Source organism: Syngnathus floridae, chromosome 20 (genome assembly GCF_059516105.1).
Source record: "Syngnathus floridae isolate MCC-2025c chromosome 20, RoL_Sflo_1.0, whole genome shotgun sequence".
Lineage (NCBI taxonomy): Eukaryota > Metazoa > Chordata > Actinopteri > Syngnathiformes > Syngnathidae > Syngnathus > Syngnathus floridae.
This window is the reverse complement of record NC_142432.1, coordinates 1,299,616-1,317,067: the sequence shown is the minus strand read 5'-3', so window position 1 is coordinate 1,317,067 and position 17,452 is coordinate 1,299,616. Positions and strand designations below refer to the sequence as shown.

The following is a 17,452-nucleotide window of genomic DNA, read 5'->3' as shown; positions in this document are numbered from 1 at the left end:
GCAGGTGCTAAGAGAGCACCTCAACTTGACCGCTCATTCGCTTCCAGATGAAAGAGAGAAGCTTGCTGAATTATTAGCCTGGGAAGAAAAGGAGTGAAGGACAAAGAAGAAGAGTCAACATTCTTCCTCACCCACAACACTGATAAAAGGCTTGGAGGCCTTGCTTGGGTAGTCATATTACAAGAAAAATGCAGGATTGTATGGCTAAAATGTTACATTACAGGTTTGGTTTGGATCGATTCAATGGCAACAAAAAAACGACACGTATCATGTCGCAGGCAATTGTTGGCAACACTGCTCACATACAAAGTCAATTACGGATAGGAATTGAATATGCTAACGTGCCAAAGAAAATAAATACATAAATAAATAAAAAAAACAAGCAGTCTTTTTGGCATTATTTCCCAAATTCCCATTTACGTTTTCTAAAAAGGTTATAAAATGCACACTGAGATTTGGCATGTCTTACAATACAAACAGAAAAGTGGTTCAAGCAGCCACAAGCATAATATTTGGATAGGTCAACGAGGAAATAACAGAGCTGTCAGTGAAGAGCTCCAGTTAAACTAGCCATAGCTAGCGTCTTTGCTCAAGCTATGAACGCCATCTGAAAAATCTCAAGCATGTCTTGTCATGTCTAGACTTCATTCATCTCGTTCTACATTTGAGCTTCACTGTTTTATTTGGCACACGTTTAAAGGATGACTTAGACAACAACACGAGGCATTTGGGACGACGACAATATTCACAAGTCACGCAGGAGTGGCTTTAGGCTGCAAAATGAGATAAGTGTTATTGTGGGTCCAAAATGATAAGCCTAGTCTGAAAAAATGTACTCCCACAAACCCCAAAACAAAACCTTAAACATCTCTTGGTACTCTTGGAATGCATCCCCTACAATAGATAATATCAAGGTCATTTAGGAACATACAATTTTGGGGACATAACATGCATTTTATCATAACCACTACTACTGTACAACCTTCCTCAATCTTCTTTGTTCCTTTCTGTCCTGTCCGTGAAATTAAATAACCAGATAATCACGAGAAAGTGTAATGGTAAAAGCAAAAATCTTAGATCAAGCAAAAAAAAAAGAGGAGAAAAATGCAAAGAGCCGTCTTTCTTGCAGTTCATCTTAATTGAATTTCAAGTGTTTCCATAATGAGCTGACATCACCCACAAAAACACACATGGTAACGTTGGACAGCATTTCAATTTTCATGTGACCTCGGGAGGCTCTGTGGTGATTTTTTTTTTTTTCTTGGGAAGCAGTCCCAACCCGTGATTGAAAACCAATCCAGTTTTAGACCATTTTCTTCAACCGCATTTTTATGTCCATATGTCTTAAAATAAAATCCAAACCCTTTGAAAAATGTTTCCTCTCAGTGGGATGCCCGATTAATTCTGTAATCTGAGTACTCTTCTATCCACAGTAGTTTTAAAATGATTATAATGTCTTGGCTAAAAATATTATGATGTAACGTCAATACTATTTAGACCAAATCTTTATTAGGTACAGTCTTGTTTGTTTTCCCAGCTGTTGAAATACCACAGCAACCATGGGAACAAATGTGTGTGTCATAGATGTGACATCAGTTGGCACCATGAAGGTATGAGCGGTTTGTGCAGTTTATTTACTCACCCTTTTGCTTGCAAAGTGATGTTAAACGTGGTGGCTTGACACAGCAGACATCCTTCCAAGTGTGTGGTGTGTCTTTTTTTTAATTTTTATTATTGTAACACCCACAACGAGTTTACGCCACATGGGTGACATTATTCTCGATGAAATGCAAAAATGTCAGTTCAGCATCAGTGCCACGTTAGAAGTCAAACTAGTGTTAAAACAAGACATAAATCATTGTTTGAAGGATTAGTGTCTAATTGTGCTTACTGGTTAAATCCGTCCATCCATCAGACAAACAAACATGGCGTTTTGGGGGTCTCTGAAAAGTAATGGTGATATAATTTCATTTCATGGTTGTTGACTTTAGTTTTCTGAAATTGTGCTGATAACCACAGAATCAGAAATAGCCCAAATATCAAACAATTTATTTTTCCAAGCAGCTGCCACATTGAACATACAGTTATTTTAAATTTTGATGAAGCAACTGGGAGCTGATGCTTTTGTCAAAATATAAGAAGATACTAGGAAGGAAGAAAAAGAGAGTGAGCAAGGACCAATGTAAACAAGAGTGGAATGCTCATCATCAATCCGAGCTGCTCCTTTTCCACTCCCACTTGCCTGCCGTGGAATGCGTAATTACTCCACAATTAAAATGCTTTTGCCGGTGACTTTTAATGACTGCATTCATGGTTCGGCCATAGGAGGTGACGGGCAGCGCTGATATGAAAGTGCTCGGGAACTTTCTGTTCTTTCCACTGAGGGGGAAAACAGCTGTTGGGAATTGCCCCTCAAGGCAAATCTTTTATTTCTTCCATTTACTTCTTCCTTCCTATCAGAATTCCTCGAATCCCTTTCCTGTGTTTTTCCCTGCTCAGACCACAGGAATGAAGACACTGCCACTATTTGTCATAGGTGAGCCAACAACACACTTGTATAAATACACACGTTCAGACTCTATCTATTATCGTCATAAGCCAGGCATTAGTGTAAATTCAAATATTTAACCTTGTTGTATAACACTAACAAAAATACAGTCCATGTATACATTGCAGGTGATTTATATGCATTGTGTGAACCTTAACCCTACATTTCCTCCCTCAAGGTTTAACTGTATACATTTCTTGTTTAAGCGTAGAAGAGCCACAATGCCTCTTTTAGTTTCATGGTTAAAAACGCTAACTTTAGCGCACAAGCAGGCAGTAAAAAAAAAAATGACGATCCAGACTACTTCTAAAGCATGCAAGGAAACGGACATTGGACTTATTTCTGCTAATAAATTATTAATTTTACAAATTGGGAAGTATAACAGAAAGGGATAATTTTGTTTCAAGTGGTCAGTAAGCGAAAATCAGCTCCACATATTGAATTTTCTGCAATTAATTCATCTATTATTATGCCGATCCTTAATACAAACACAGGCCTCAACATTTGGCACACCTGCACAATCTATACAAAACAAGACGGTTAAGGGGCGGGCCTTTTTTTGCCAGGTGGATAGATTTTGTGATGATAACTGACACCTCATTCGTCTCTAAACCGGGGAACATGCTGTTCCAAGAACAATAACAACAGCCACAATGAATGAACAATAGCAAGCAAGCAAGCGGTATAAAGCGGCACACCTTTGTCCAGTTGTTGTCATCTCACTTTCTGTTCTTTTTCAGACAACAGCAAGTTGTTGAGTCTGATGACAACGTTGGCAAAGTCAGTGAGTTCCACAAAGTCAGAGGTAATGATGTTGACCCCGTCCGACCCTGGTCTCTGGACCTCCACCCAGGACATGATGGTCGGAAGGTTCCTGGTTCAAAGAAAAAAAGGGATTAGATCAGATAAGGTTGGTTTCATGGTGTGGATGAATGAAACCTGTTGAAAACATCCACTCCCTTCACAACCGGGACTGCTGCATGTCAGACGCCCTTTTCTCTCAAATATTTGGCTGGCAGAACAAAACCAGGAAGTCAGTGTGTTTGTCTAAATGCGATAAACAATCTTGTTTCCTCAGAGGTGCCAAATTAGAACTCTTGTCTTACTCAAGCATCCGTTCAGGGGGGTTCGGTCCCTCAACATGACTGACTTTTTCCTTGAAAATGTGAATACAAGAAGGATTTGTGCTCCAACTGATTTGCATCAGTATCTCCATTGACTGATGAATATAAATGAATGTAAAACAAAAAAGTGGATTTTCCATGATACGTCTCTTTTAAGCATTAGTGAGTAACTATGCACATTAGTGACATTAATTCAGTCAAGGAAACTTCTCAGTCAGGAAAAAAAAAAAAAGTGCTTACTTTTCCACCAAGTAATTCCGTAGCCCCCAAACCAGACCCTTGGCCACAGTGTTGACCCGAGGTGTGAGGATGGCCTGGGACACGTGGAACGAGCCCTGCTTGGCTCTTTGCTTCAGTGTGCTTTCCAGGAACTAAGCAGAAAAATAGAAATAGAAGCAAATTCAGATCAAGAAGAAGGCGGCAGCCCCACATCAAGTCTCTAGTATGCTAACAATTTCTTCCCAAAAAGGAGTTTTGCCTTGCCTGTCACTCAGTGCTCGCTTCAATTGGCCTTTTAATAAGTTAGGAATGTGGCTGATGTTCCCTGAGACAACTGAGCCATATATAAATAAGATCAATTTGAACTGAAATGAGAGACATGGCAATCTTTAGCCAAGGAGAAATTAATCCAAGTCATTCTAGATTCATGGATTGTCCCAGAAATGGAGATTTTGTAACGAAAACAGTAAACTGGAATGCCAAACATTTCCGCTATTGTTGATCTAGCAGTTTTTTAGGGTGTGTTTTTGTGAGCATTTTCCTTCATTTATGTTGATTCATAATGGGGAAAAGTAAACAACATAAAATTTTGTATGAACAAAATTCACGACTTTACAAATAATGAGACACTCACCTGGATGAGCTTGCTTGGATTAGTTGTGTTTGCCCATGGTGCGGGGATCTTGTCACCAGGCCACAAGACAGGGACGCCCTGAGCTGATGGATGATGGTAGAAAACAATCACCTGCAAGAGTCAATTACTGTCTTTAAATGATAATAAGATGGAAAAAATGAAACTACTGAGTGATAAAAAAAAAAAGGAAGTTAGCACTTACACAAAGTTGGTGCTCTTTTATAGAAATCAAGGACTACACCAGATTGTATATAATTTGAATAAATAAAATCTAACAATACTGCCCCCTGCTGCCGATTATTGTACAATGCTCTTTTCTTCTTTTGCTTTGCTCCCTTGCCTTCACTCCATATAAATACTGATGTAATGAGGACCTGACCTGATATTTGTTTTTCCAGAGGTAGTCCAGAGTGATGGTCTCCACGTCACAGTTCTTACAAAGCTTACTTCCAAACACTTCCTGAAGCATTTTGATGAGGTATTCATGGTGGGCGGACCCCATGGCATAGTAGTGGTTGAAGTCCAAGAAGATGACCTGTGTCAAACATCAATTCCTTGAAGTGCTAAGCACCATTCACCACATTTTTGAAGCTGGTGATAAATGCAAAAATAAAAACTTACCTCTTTCCTGTGCCTGCACAAGAAGGAGTTGATTTCTATCAGACCATCAATCACCTTTTAAAACAGGGAGAACATTTCATACTCAAAATCTTGGAGAAACTATTGTCAGATGCAAAGAAGGCACATATGCAACTGGGTGTGCTACGTCAAATGTCTCCTTAGCCCACCTTGTGTCCAAAGAGACCGTGGATGAAGAAAATGTCAAGCCCCGGTTGGCCTGGTTTTGAAGAGACCCTGAGATCAAAGTAGCGAATACCTGCATCCAGTTGTTCCTTAAATGACAGATTCTGCGGAAATATACCAGAGCATAGAGTGAGCCTCCGCCGTTACAGAGAATCCAAGGTGAAATTTAGATTCCGTACCTGTGTCATGGACCACTTCACCATCACCTTTTTGGCTAAAACGCTAAACATGGTAGCCAGGTACTTGACATAGACCTTTTGATCAGGACCTACTGGAGCACGAACATCCACCCAATAGGTGAATGAGTCATGAGACCCTGGAGGGGGAAAAAAGAAGAGCCAAAATTGATGAAAAGATGAGAGCCTGATTCCTTGGAGTCAATGAAAAAGGTTAGTTATTTGCTGATTAGTCCAAAAATAAATTGCTATCTGGTTTGTGTCATGGATTTGAATTTGGGCTCTCGTGTCCACGTGGCTTTTGCATGTTTTAAACAACTAGGTCATTCCAGCTACTTAGAGGGGGCTGGCTCACCTGGAACTGCAAGGTGTTTGAGTGGCATGACAATTAGTTTGGGGGGCAGCGAGCCCATCCAGTCGGCATTGGCGTTCCCGATCCCAGCAGGTCGAGTCTTCATGCCTGCGTTGTCCAAAAACGGTCCTTCAGGAAATCGCTCTGCAATGCAGGTGCCAAATGTGGAACGTGTCCCCTCCAGCCATCAGTAGTTTGGATCCACTAGACATCATCTTGCAATGCTAAATGTGCTTGCACCATGATTGCCTTTCTGCTGACTGGTCACTGGAACAAGTTCTGGTTTCGTCGGTAGTGGTGTTGCACGTTAACGACCTTAAGTAATCCTCTTAGGAGGACATTCCACTCATTATCCCCTGACACCCAGCTGTCTCTTATCCCAGGACGTAAAGACCACCCTGAGGCAGGACAACTCATGTGCATGGTAATTGTCTTTTTCATTTTCTTTCTTTCTTTCTTTCTTTCTTTCTTTCTTTCTTTCTTTCTTTCTTTCTTTCTTTCTTTCTTTCTTTCTTTCTTTCTTTCTTTCTTTCTTTCTTTCTTTCTTTCTTTCTTTCTTTCTTTCTTTCAAGCATATTCATATACACATGAGGATACAATCAAATATTTATATTTTTACAATTAAAATAGAATTGCGTCAGGTATTTTTACGTCATGGCACTAATTTGTTAAAGACAACAAGTCCCACGATGCATTGCGTTGTTATGTCGGAAGTAGTGTGTTTTCGTTACCATGGAGAGCGCCCTCGCATACAGACGCACGCACAAAAAACACGCGCGCATGCTCACACGCTCGCACAAAGGTCTTATAGCAAAAGCAAGACGCTGCGCGAATTCTACGGAAAGAAAGGGTCGCTATCACCAACAAGCAGAAAACAAGGAGACGCTTCCATAAAAAAGGTGAGTTTAGAGCATTTCTTTGTGGAAGGCTGGACTTGTTGGATGAGTGGAAGAGCTGGCAAAAGCTAACATGCCAACCACAATTTATTTTTATTTTTATCAGCCTCTGCTAAACGGTGATAGATTTTTAATATCAGTTTAGGAACAGAATCGGACTTTGGGTAAAAGTATTTGCTCCATCTGCAACCTGTTGTAATAGAGCAGAGCAATCGTTTTTTTGTTTGTTTGTTTTTTAATGCAGAATTGGCCATAGATGCCTTTTCATGTGCGTTTTGCCGAACAATTGACCTTGATGAGCCACCTACTGTCATGGGACATAGATACATTTTAATTCTCTTAAATCCTGCTAACAACAGGTGCCATATGTGAGGGTGAAGTGGAGTGCTGGCTGGCCATCTGTCCTCCTGCTGTACTTCCTGAATAGTCACAGTCTTCTTAATCTTGATTTTTTTAAAAAAAATAGAATAGTAATGAAATAGAACAAAATCTATTTTTGGTCCACTTTTTGAATTAAATCAATCAAATGTTATCAAAGCTGTAATTTATTGTCACAATCCCACATTAAAAAAGTGGTAATGGTAGTGGGGATAGTTGTAATTCCGAGAGAATAGAGTCAGTATCATGACAAATGTGTTCCAGTAAATGTTTGTATTTAAAAAAAAAATACAAACTATAATTGACCTCCTTTTATTGGGTTCATTCTATAAATTTTGCACCTGATTGCTTAGCTCAATTCTAACTTGCATTGACCAGACCAGAGTTGACTTACATTCTAAATTTGTTCTCCTGTAATAAAGCTCATGCGTATTATAGTAGCAGTTTAGCGCTAGACAGGCGGTGATATAACATCTTATCTCCATCCCTGTTGGCCTAATCTGCTGAGAGCTCGCTACGTCATCCACTTAAGGTGTGCGTGTCCTAGTGTGACACCATTGTCACTGGGACCAAGAAAACAGGAAGCTATTTTCCTACCAAAAACAAATCAAATTGTGGGAATTATTTTTTAGTAGATGATCTTAAATGTATTTCTGATCAATGTGTGTAGGCTTGCCATGGCTGACTGCTAACGACGAGTGGTGACACCCCAACCCTCCAAGATGAGTTTTGAATCATTCGCCTCATTCAAACCACTTCCTTGGGAAAGTACAGACAACCTTTCCAGGAAGAATAAGGGAGATATTTAAAAAATAATTTTTGAAAAGCTGATTGAACCATTGTGAGACATGATGAACCGTTACACCACCTTGAAGCAGTTGGGTGACGGAACTTACGGCAGCGTGCTGATGGGAAGAAGCAACGAATCTGGAGAACTTGTTGCTATTAAAAGGTAAGGATGATTTTTAGCTCAGATGTATGAAATGAAAATGATGTCACCAGTTGGTTGGGAAATACATGTTTTGAAACAAATGGTACTTTTGATTCTTGGCCTAATGTTATTTTAGCCTATCAGCAGGGGTAACCAAAATGCTTGTATGTCTTTGTTTCAGCAGGCTTCAATAATACATCAGCAACCCAAGCATGTGTCTGCAGCTTGATTGTTTGGTTACTATGTAAGACAATACATGCATGGTGGTGAAAGGGAGTGAAAGTAGAGGGGAGGAGGGTGTGTCACTTTGCTGACATGGTGGAAAGGGAAGCCCGAAAATGGCAGGCAGCAAATCTATAAGGAGATTATGATATTCTCTTGAGTGCCGTGTTAACGGGAGCTAGGGACTTTTAGTATAAATAGCATTGTGAAACACAACCTCTACTTTACATTGAAGCTTAGCATTTGATATCTTGGGTATTGTTATCATACAAATAATGATACTCAGCTATGCAGGAATTCTACCTAAATTTTGAATAGCACTATCAAACCATGTGATTTAATGTGTGTTTAATATTTCGTCTACCTTGTTCAGCTTAAAGAACTCAAATATTCACAAAACATCTTATCTTATATCGCACTGGCGAACCTTACAAACCAAAAACAATTTGTTCTAAGCATAGTATTGACTGCGTAATACAAATCAATATGGATATTTAACTCTTTTTCACAGAATGAAGAGGAAGTTTTATTCATGGGAGGAATGTATAAACCTACGAGAGGTCAAGGTAAGAACGGTTTTTAATTACCACTAGTACTGACTGTAACCTGGCTATATGGTCATGAGATAACATTACTGCTTTCTATTTGCAAGTCACTGAAGAAGCTGAACCATGCAAATGTTGTCAAGTTGAAGGAAGTTATCAGAGAGAACGATCACCTGTACTTTGTATTTGAATACATGAAGGAGAATCTCTACCAGCTTATGAAGGACAGGTAAGGAAAAATATTACGATGCGAGGAGAACATAGGTGTCAAACACAAGGCCCGGGGCCAGCTACGGCCCACCACATCATTTTATGTGGCCTGCAAAGACAAATAATTTGTCAATACTAAAATTAGGAATTGCCTTTTCTCCAATTTTTATTACCATTTATCTTTCTAAAATATTTGAAGTTGCACATGAACATGATCACATTTGACTTGTAAGATTCCAAAATAAAATGTTCCATGTGACGTTTGACACGAGCCTGACTTATGGGGATTCTTTTAATGTTCTGTTTACAGAAGGAAATTATTCCCCGAATCAGTGATAAGAAACATAAGCTTTCAGATATTACAAGGTCTATCATTTATTCACAAACATGGTAGGTGTTTTGCAGTACCAAATGAGTGGCCTCACACTATAAGATTCCCTCTAAGATTTGAATGCTGTATCATTGGGGAATGATAAATCCCGAAATATAAAGTTAAAGTTAAAGTCCCAATGGACTTTTGACTGGGTAAAATGGTTGATGACTGGGTGGAATCTTGTAGTTTAAGAGGTCACCATCGCCGTTTGGATTTACATCTCTTGCCTATTTCTATTAAACTAGTTGGTGGATTCTTTTTCACAGTCTTGCGGCAATAACAAAAAATACAACTGTACAAATGGTACATTCATGCTCATGTTTCCACACATCTAGTTTGCATGTCCCTTTCTTGACTTTGGTCTTTTTGTTTTGTTTGTCTTGCTTTTCCTGTCTTTGGCCTGATGTTAGAGAGAATAAGATGTTCTCAGAGAATGAACTTAGGAACATCATGTTCCAAATATTAGCTGGTTTGGCTTTTGTGCATAAGCATGGTAAGTAGCCTTACTCTGTCGCCACTTTCTGTTCTGTCAGTAGGAGTAGTTGAGTTGCATTTGTTAGAATTAAAAAATACATATTTTACATTTGACTTTTCGTCCAGGTATCTTTGCTCATGTAGTATCTGCATATCTCAACTACCATTACAGAATGTAAAATATTGATTTCAGGTTTCTTCCATCGAGACATGAAGCCAGAAAATCTCTTGTGCATGGGACCAGAACTGGTCAAAATAGCAGATTTTGGCCTGGCTCGGGAGATCCGATCAAAGCCTCCCTATACGGACTATGTGTCCACAAGATGGTGAGAGCTCATATTTGTAGTCAAACATTGTCTCTTGTATTTAACTGAGCTTGTTTTTTCTGCCTAGGTACCGAGCACCAGAGGTTCTGCTCAGGTCATCTACTTACAGTTCTCCTATCGACTTGTGGGCTGTGGGATGCATCATGGCAGAACTCTACACACTCAGGCCTCTTTTCCCCGGGAACAGTGAAGTGGATGAGATTTTCAAGATCTGCCAAGTCCTAGGTACTGTCAAGAAGGTGAGACAAATATGCACGATTTAATCAAACAAAAATACTTCATCATACATTGAATCATGGGTAGTGTGAATGAAAAAGACAGATGAAATTGTATTATTTTTGTTAGCTGGAGTGGCCAGAGGGCTACCACCTGGCTTCAGCTATGAACTTCCGCTTCCCTCAATGTGTGCCGACCCCCTTGAAGACGCTTATTCCCAATGCCAGCAGAGAGGCCATTAATCTGATGAAAGACCTGCTTCAATGGGATCCCAAAAAACGACCCACCGCTGTACAGGTAAGCATCCCAAACCACTGCTTCTTGTAAATATTACATAACTGTATTGATGATCTGTGTGGTTTCTGGCTAGGCCCTGCGTTACCCATACTTCCAGGTCGGACAAGTCTTGGGACCCCGTCCTCACAGCCAAGAAGCCAAGAAGGTCCAAGCCCGACAAACTATCCAGAAGCAGGTCTCCGATTCTCGGGTGGAGCCCAAACAGTCCTCGGAGAACAAGGCCTCTGAATCATCACCCCAACGCACCCAACAGCCTCTGCAGCAAATCACCCTGCCTCAAGCTTCAAATAAACCCGGTGGCATCAACCATGTCGTGAGTCCCTTTGAACTTGAATTCTAATCTCTGACAAATGCATTCATCCCGAGCGTGATACTTGACTATGACCGGCTGCCCCCAGGAAGCAGCATCGCTGGGCAATGAAAACAAAATTGATCCAGGTGGACAGGGCGTGGTGAAGAACGGAAGGCGCCGCTGGGGCCAGACGGTCGTGAGGACATCAGACAGCTTGGATGATCTTGATCAATCAGACATGGCTGCTTCTCACTCAAAAAAACCCAGTTTGGGAAATTCAGAGGAGGAGAGGAACTCAAACAAACTTGGGCCACAGTATGTGGTGAAACTTAAGACATAAATTGTCCAGCTCTAGAGATATTTACAAATGCAATTTCCTTTTTTTAATCATACAGAGCCAGAGAAGACAAACCTCTGTATTCCTTCAGCACTATTACAAAACTACCTAACAATATTAAGGTGGGTCCAGTGGACCCCAATGTGCCAGGATCTGCGGCGCGCCAGCATTACCTCAGCCAGTCCAGATACCTGCCTGGTAAGACGTCACTGCTTCACTGTGAATCGTGCAACAGCCTAACGTGGCAGATGTTTGTTTTTCAAGGTTTGATCGGTAAGACACAGGCAATGTCAGGAGAAAAGGCGCTGAGCGGTATGACGTTAAGGGACTTGTGGGAGAACTCTTCAAACACTGTAAACAAGACAATTGTTCCCATTGGAGCAGGATTACCCGTCAACAGAGCCAATCCAGGTGAGGAGTCATCTGGTTGTAGATGTGTGCTGTCTAAAGCTCCTTGGTTTTCAGATCCAAGTTAATTTTTATTTAGATCGGTTCTGTTAATACATTATGGTTGGGTGTAACAGGCGTTACGAGTTTAAAGACACACTTACACTGGAGAACTAAATGAGGCCCAATAAATAGACCATTGAAAATCAACCACAAGTATCTTCATAATAGTATCAAATTAATTGGTCATAAAAATTGTTAGGAATGTCTCTATTTTTTTTAAAAGTGAAGACAATTTGTAATTTTAAGTATTGACATGAAGTCCATGCACAATTTGTCTTGGAGGGCCACATAAAATGATGTGACGGGCCATATCTGTCCCCCGGGCCTTGAGTTTGACACCTAAGATTTAGACTGATAACCTTCTAAGGAGTTTTTTGACTCTGTTTCTCCGGTTAGTGTAATGGACAGCTCATTGTTTTTACTTCCTTCCTTTTCAGGTAATTTTGTGAGCACCAAGTATAACTTATCGGCCGGCTATATCCCTTCATTACAAAAGAAAGAGGTTGGCTCCGTGGGACAGAGGATCCAGCTCGCTCCTTTAGCCGGCCATCACACGGGTAAACAATCCTCTTGGGTATTTCTGTCCAACAAACTAAAGCTTGACTGAAACCTCCCTCTTTCATCTCATTTCCAAATTTTTCTTTCTGAGCATGTGCATGCAGATTTGAACTCACTTGAGGTCTTTCTTCTCATTTCTCTTTCTTTCAGTCAATTCTTCCTCTTCTCCTGAAAGTAAAAAAGACAAAACAAAATGTTCAAAAACAAAATCCATCTCATCTTTGAGTGAAACTAACGAAGGTATTGTGATTTTCTAAACAGCGGCTGTGATTCACTTGGACCTAGATGTATAGTTTAGCGGAAATAGACAGGACTCACCTGAGTAGGATTTCATTTGAGCTAAATGTATCTAACAATTATTTGACTCCATGTCTAAAACACTATTTTCTTCCAGATTACAACGGTTGGAAGAGGAGGACAGAAAGAACTCAGCTAAAAGGTAGCAGCTACTCAGTTCTGGGGAAAACTGGGAATCTCATGTCCAGAGTTCCCGCTGTCCAGCCGGTCCACGGTAGAGTCGACTGGACTTCCAAATATGGTGGAAATCGGTAGCAGGGTGAAAGAGGTGATTTCACTACCGGTTGAGTAATATCAAGTATTGTTTCTACTGCAATGATGTTGCCTCCCTTTTCAATCACCTTTGTAACTCGCTGGTACAAGTCTGTACTGTAATGTCAGATAATATGTAGCCATCAATTTATGTCATGTTTGTTAATTGTTTTGTATATGTTTTATACAAACAAATAAAGAAACTAGTGATTATATAAAAAAGAAAATCACTAACATCTAAATGGAATTTGATGCTTTATTTCAATCTTTTTTTTTTAATACAAAATGAGTTTAGCATACAATATAATTCATACTCCAAGAAATGAAGCATTGACCTGAATTAATATTTTATGTCTATAGGATGCATACAATATTTTTGCAGAAAATAATACTAATTAAGGCTAATGCTTCATTTTTCTGCGTAAGTGATGGTTCTCCTCATCAGGACTGCTGAGGTTTGTTTAGAAGCGCCATGCTGAGTTTCCCCACCATCAGAAGACTTGGAACGCAAAGAAATAAAATCAGGTCACTTTGACAGTGTAGAAATCAAACAAGTCATGCAACGGTGCAAACCTACCTTGCACCCGCCATTAGGCCGGCAGGCATGAATTTCCTGGAGCCATAGAACCTTTTTCCCATGACTCCTGTCAGTGCACCTGATGTAGCTGGAACACACCACAATACGTTATCAATGTGAAAATGAAAAAGGCAACACAATAATAATCATAAATCCTTACCTAGAGACAGCCAAATATTACTGGGGTCATTGGAGATCTGATAGGCGCCAACACCTGCGAGACCCCCAAAGAGAAGTCCGGCAGCCAGGGAGGGAACACTGCCTGAAAGAAGCCACACAGAAGAGCTCAGCACCTGCATCTGACATCCCGGACATGGAGGACGACCGAATTGCACGTACCTGCTTTCACATAGCCGATGACTCCCCCAGATGCCACCAGGGCTGCATATCCATATCCCACCCAATCCACAGACATGTTTGAAACCTGTCAGTACCAATGAGCATTTTAATGACATTTAAAAAGTGACAAAATACCAACAGAATAAACATGGAACCAGTTTAAGATGACATGACTTCTGCATTAGGAATAAAAGTTGTGCAGGGCAGCACAAAAGTATTAATACTTAAAGAAGTAAAAATCAAACATAATGGTAACCAACAATTACCATTGGCTGACTTGATCACAATGCGCAAGACAATATAGAAACAACTTTGAATTACCATGCATTCCTCATTATAGCACAAAAACTTACAGATACAACAAGTACTTAATATCTAAACAGCTAAACATAAAAGAATTAACACGATGACACAGCGCACAGTTTCAATTTTCATGCGTCTGGCTGCAGAGATAAGCCCAACTGTCACAAGCCAATGAGCAATACGCATTTTAATTGTTTCACATATAAAAGCAATGCACGTTTACAAACTAAGCGAGTTAGCGAAACACTTTGACGACCATAGGGTCAATGTAATGTTCAAATAATATGTAACACTTCCCCAGAAAAATAAAACACAACCTTCTTGTCTGGTTTGTCCTCTGTTGTTGCCTGTTCCTTGTTTCCCACCGGAAGCTAATTGTAGTTACACAACGCTTTGGCGAAATGTATGATGGGAAGTTGTGTTTTTATAGGCGAAGCCGCTAAAACACTAATACTGGATACTTTTTTGTCTACCCCTATCCCCTTTATACTTTAATAGGCATCTAAATTTAACCCATCCCTAGATGAAAATTCACGCATTATTCAGTTTATATTTTGGCAGTAATACCAAAGTATTAAACAAAACCCCCCAAAACTCTTCTAGTGCTGTTTTGCCAAACTTTTGAATGATAATTATTTATTTGCTATATTTTCTGATCCTCTATAACTAATAATAATTGTAAATCCCACTCATTCATGTATAATTGAATCTAAAATCTGAAGATTAACTTTTGGTTAGAATGACCTATGCCCATTTTGTAAACAACATCCAAAATGCTTGCTTGTTTTCACTGGTTATTCTTTTAATGGAGTCAACAAACACGACAAAATTATTTTGTTAAAGTCAAACAACGTAGTATTTCACTTCACTTTTGGGGGCGTAACTGCACATTTATATTAAAGCGCAAGATGGCGCTAAAGGATAAAACTAAGTCGCATTTAAGTGCCACTTCACTGCCTCTTGCTTTTCTATCGAAAGGTGGCGTAAGAACACCACAATTTATGCACATCAGGGTCACACACATTCGCTCAATACTATTTGTGCTGAAGAGGCATGACATGTATTCAAAAAGTTGGACGATTTAGTACATTTAGATATAAGTGTCAGTCAAAAATATATTTTTCTTTTCTTTTTTTTATAAATATAGAAAACATGTCTGACACGTACAGTCACATCGGTGACAATAAAAATAAATAAAAAAACGATACCAAAACAATTCAATAACAACCGCAAACATAGTAAATCGATAAATACAAAAACATTGTTTCCATTGCTGCTGTAATAATTATTTCAATGTTAATGGGAAGTGCCCGAGGTGCACGTTCTGACGCTTAAAGACAGCTTGCAGGTTTAGGACATCATACGCCTCGGGCCTGGTGAATAACAAGCTCCAGACAAACTGGCTGGATATTCAAATAGAGCTAGTTAAGGAAATAAAATACAGTCGCCATCTCCTCTAGTCTTAAAACAATATTCACCACATTTAGTTTTTGTTCGATTAGTTCAGCTGTTAAAATGTCTTATATTAGATAAAATCAGCGTTGTCTGTATAATATATATTATATATATAAGAGCGAGTGGGGCGTGCAGATAAAACACGGAATTAATATGCAGTACAACAGAGAAACGTAAAATGCATTGAATAATTAAGACTACTATTATAATAAATATAATTTAAAGCTTTGAGTACGAGCATCACGAGCGCACGTGCCAGCGTGTGTGTGTGTGCGTGTGCGTGCGCGCGCACTTAGTACGCACATTTACATGCGCGAAAAGAAGACAAGGGGGTGGGAGCTCACTCACCGTTGGCTTGAGGCGGTCTACGTATTAGAAATAAACAGTGGCTAAATAAATAATGACGACACGGCAAAGAAGTGCAGGAGCCAACAATGTTTACCGTTTGAGTTTTTAACTTGTTTTATATGATCTTCTAACGTGACAAAACGGTGCACAAAATCGTAGGCCTATATTTATACCTAAATAAATTAATTACTAACAAAAGTTTTAGTCATGTAGATCACAAACTCAAAGGAATGTAAAAATGAAATAAGGAATTATTACAGCGACTGGTCCAGGGTGTACCTCGGGCGCCTTTCACTCAAAGCCACGCGCGCGTGAAAAAGGAATGGGTGAAATAAATTGTTATCCCTCATTTAATAAATGTCTTAGAATTTAAAAATTATATTACGTGATAACATAAAGCATTTTAATTTTGATATATATATGATCTACTTATGTCCATATTTTGTATATATTATGTTAAAATATTTAACTTATTCAAAAATATATTGATCAATTGTATGAAAATAAAATAGAGTATAGCCTAATCATATAACATGCAGGAGGCGTCCCACATCAATTTACTTATATAGTTGATCTCTCCTTCTTGTCCACACCCGCTCCAGTGCGCATGCGTTCACAAGTTGCCCCGCACCGTTCTTCACCCCCCCACCACCCCCCTCTCCCTCCCTAGGCCAGGTGAGACGATCTGGTCCAGGTAGAAAAAAAGTAAAAGGTTTTACTTTGAGACCGGAGGCTCACGACTCGGGCGGTTCGACCAAAACAAAGCAAGGAACGAAGAAGACAAAGAAGGAAAAGCATGTCAATTATGGGCAAAATTGGGGAATGGCAGGTATGTGGCTTCTTCTCCTTGAAGACAAAGCTCCGCTGAATGTGCGAAAAGTGTCACAAGTGTCGACTTGTTGTTAGAAGGCGCTTTACGCTTTGGACTGGATTGTCTGCATTATTGACAGCATATATTGGATTTTGAAGCCTGATGCCTTTGACTTTATTAATAGCTAACATATTTCTTTTGATTTTAAGTACGATATTGGGACGTATATTATTTAAAATCTAAATCTACTTTCACATAACATGGCACGTTTAAGTACATGCGGTACATTGTGGGATTTACAAGTTTTTAGTATAGGCAAAATAATGTATTATGGTGTAAGTTTCCGATCCTAAAAGACACTCACTCACATGCTGTCATTGTCAGCCAGTTTCGTTGCTCTTTGTCTCATTAATAACAAGTAAAAAAGAGGTGACAGGGGGGTCCTCCACCCCCAAAAAATGTTAATCCAGATTTGAAGCGGGCCAACGCCTTGCGAGAGAGTGGCGGGCGACCTGTCTGCTCACCTATGATCCTACTGAGGTGAGGGCGGGCGGGCGCAGGGGCCGGCGACAGGGCCGAGCCAGGCTGCATTTATCCGCTCATTCACATGAAACGAGACCATGTTGTTGTGTTAATTATTGACACCCCCTTGTCCCCAAAAAACAACCCACACAGGTACTCCGAGGACCGCCTGTAAATGTTCAGCCT

General features: G+C 39.8%; 3 protein-coding genes across 8 annotated transcripts in view; 1 reads left to right on the top strand and 2 right to left on the bottom strand.

Moving 5' to 3' along the window:
* Positions 1 to 188: 188 nt before the first annotated feature.
* The window catches only part of plcxd2 (phosphatidylinositol-specific phospholipase C, X domain containing 2), a 100,807-nt gene continuing 83,543 nt past the window's right edge, over positions 189 to 17,452 (bottom strand). Inside the window, exons 2-11 of the mRNA XM_088364214.1 lie at positions 12,479 to 12,530; positions 10,320 to 10,440; positions 5,861 to 7,196; positions 5,509 to 5,645; positions 5,314 to 5,433; positions 5,147 to 5,200; positions 4,905 to 5,060; positions 4,526 to 4,636; positions 3,913 to 4,043; positions 189 to 3,422 (exon numbers count right to left, since the gene is read on the bottom strand). Of these exons, the coding sequence (XP_088220340.1) occupies positions 3,263 to 3,422; positions 3,913 to 4,043; positions 4,526 to 4,636; positions 4,905 to 5,060; positions 5,147 to 5,200; positions 5,314 to 5,433; positions 5,509 to 5,645; positions 5,861 to 5,963 (972 nt within the window). The 5' untranslated portion in view covers positions 5,964 to 7,196; positions 10,320 to 10,440; positions 12,479 to 12,530 and the 3' untranslated portion in view covers positions 189 to 3,262. The remainder of the gene's footprint in view (positions 3,423 to 3,912; positions 4,044 to 4,525; positions 4,637 to 4,904; positions 5,061 to 5,146; positions 5,201 to 5,313; positions 5,434 to 5,508; positions 5,646 to 5,860; positions 7,197 to 10,319; positions 10,441 to 12,478; positions 12,531 to 17,452) is intronic.
* mak (male germ cell-associated kinase) lies at positions 6,226 to 13,158 on the top strand. 5 transcript variants are annotated; one of them, XM_088364204.1, is made up of 15 exons: positions 6,226 to 6,281; positions 7,802 to 8,083; positions 8,796 to 8,850; positions 8,937 to 9,058; positions 9,823 to 9,905; positions 10,080 to 10,212; positions 10,280 to 10,451; positions 10,558 to 10,725; positions 10,799 to 11,038; positions 11,124 to 11,332; positions 11,413 to 11,552; positions 11,619 to 11,765; positions 12,242 to 12,361; positions 12,513 to 12,602; positions 12,757 to 13,158. In XM_088364204.1, exons 2-15 carry the CDS (start codon positions 7,980 to 7,982, stop codon positions 12,912 to 12,914), a joined length of 1,941 nt encoding a protein of 646 aa, XP_088220330.1. In that variant the 5' UTR covers positions 6,226 to 6,281; positions 7,802 to 7,979; the 3' UTR covers positions 12,915 to 13,158. The 5 variants fall into 5 exon arrangements, with proteins under 5 accessions (XP_088220330.1, XP_088220333.1, XP_088220331.1 ...); XM_088364202.1 differs by lacking the exon at positions 6,226 to 6,281 and adding an exon at positions 6,575 to 6,756; XM_088364207.1 differs by lacking the exons at positions 6,226 to 6,281; positions 9,823 to 9,905; positions 12,513 to 12,602 and adding exons at positions 6,571 to 6,756; positions 9,350 to 9,429.
* tmem14ca (transmembrane protein 14Ca) overlaps positions 13,150 to 17,452 on the bottom strand; it is an 87,864-nt gene continuing 83,561 nt past the window's right edge. The window contains exons 1-5 of one of the 2 annotated variants that reach the window (XM_088364216.1): positions 14,448 to 14,471; positions 13,828 to 13,912; positions 13,649 to 13,750; positions 13,489 to 13,576; positions 13,150 to 13,410 (exon numbers count right to left, since the gene is read on the bottom strand). In XM_088364216.1, coding sequence (XP_088220342.1) covers positions 13,353 to 13,410; positions 13,489 to 13,576; positions 13,649 to 13,750; positions 13,828 to 13,903 — 324 coding nt within the window. In that variant the 5' untranslated portion in view covers positions 13,904 to 13,912; positions 14,448 to 14,471 and the 3' untranslated portion in view covers positions 13,150 to 13,352. Of the gene's footprint in view, positions 13,411 to 13,488; positions 13,577 to 13,648; positions 13,751 to 13,827; positions 13,913 to 14,447; positions 14,472 to 17,452 lie in introns of those variants that run through there. The other variant, XM_088364215.1, reaches the window with a different exon arrangement.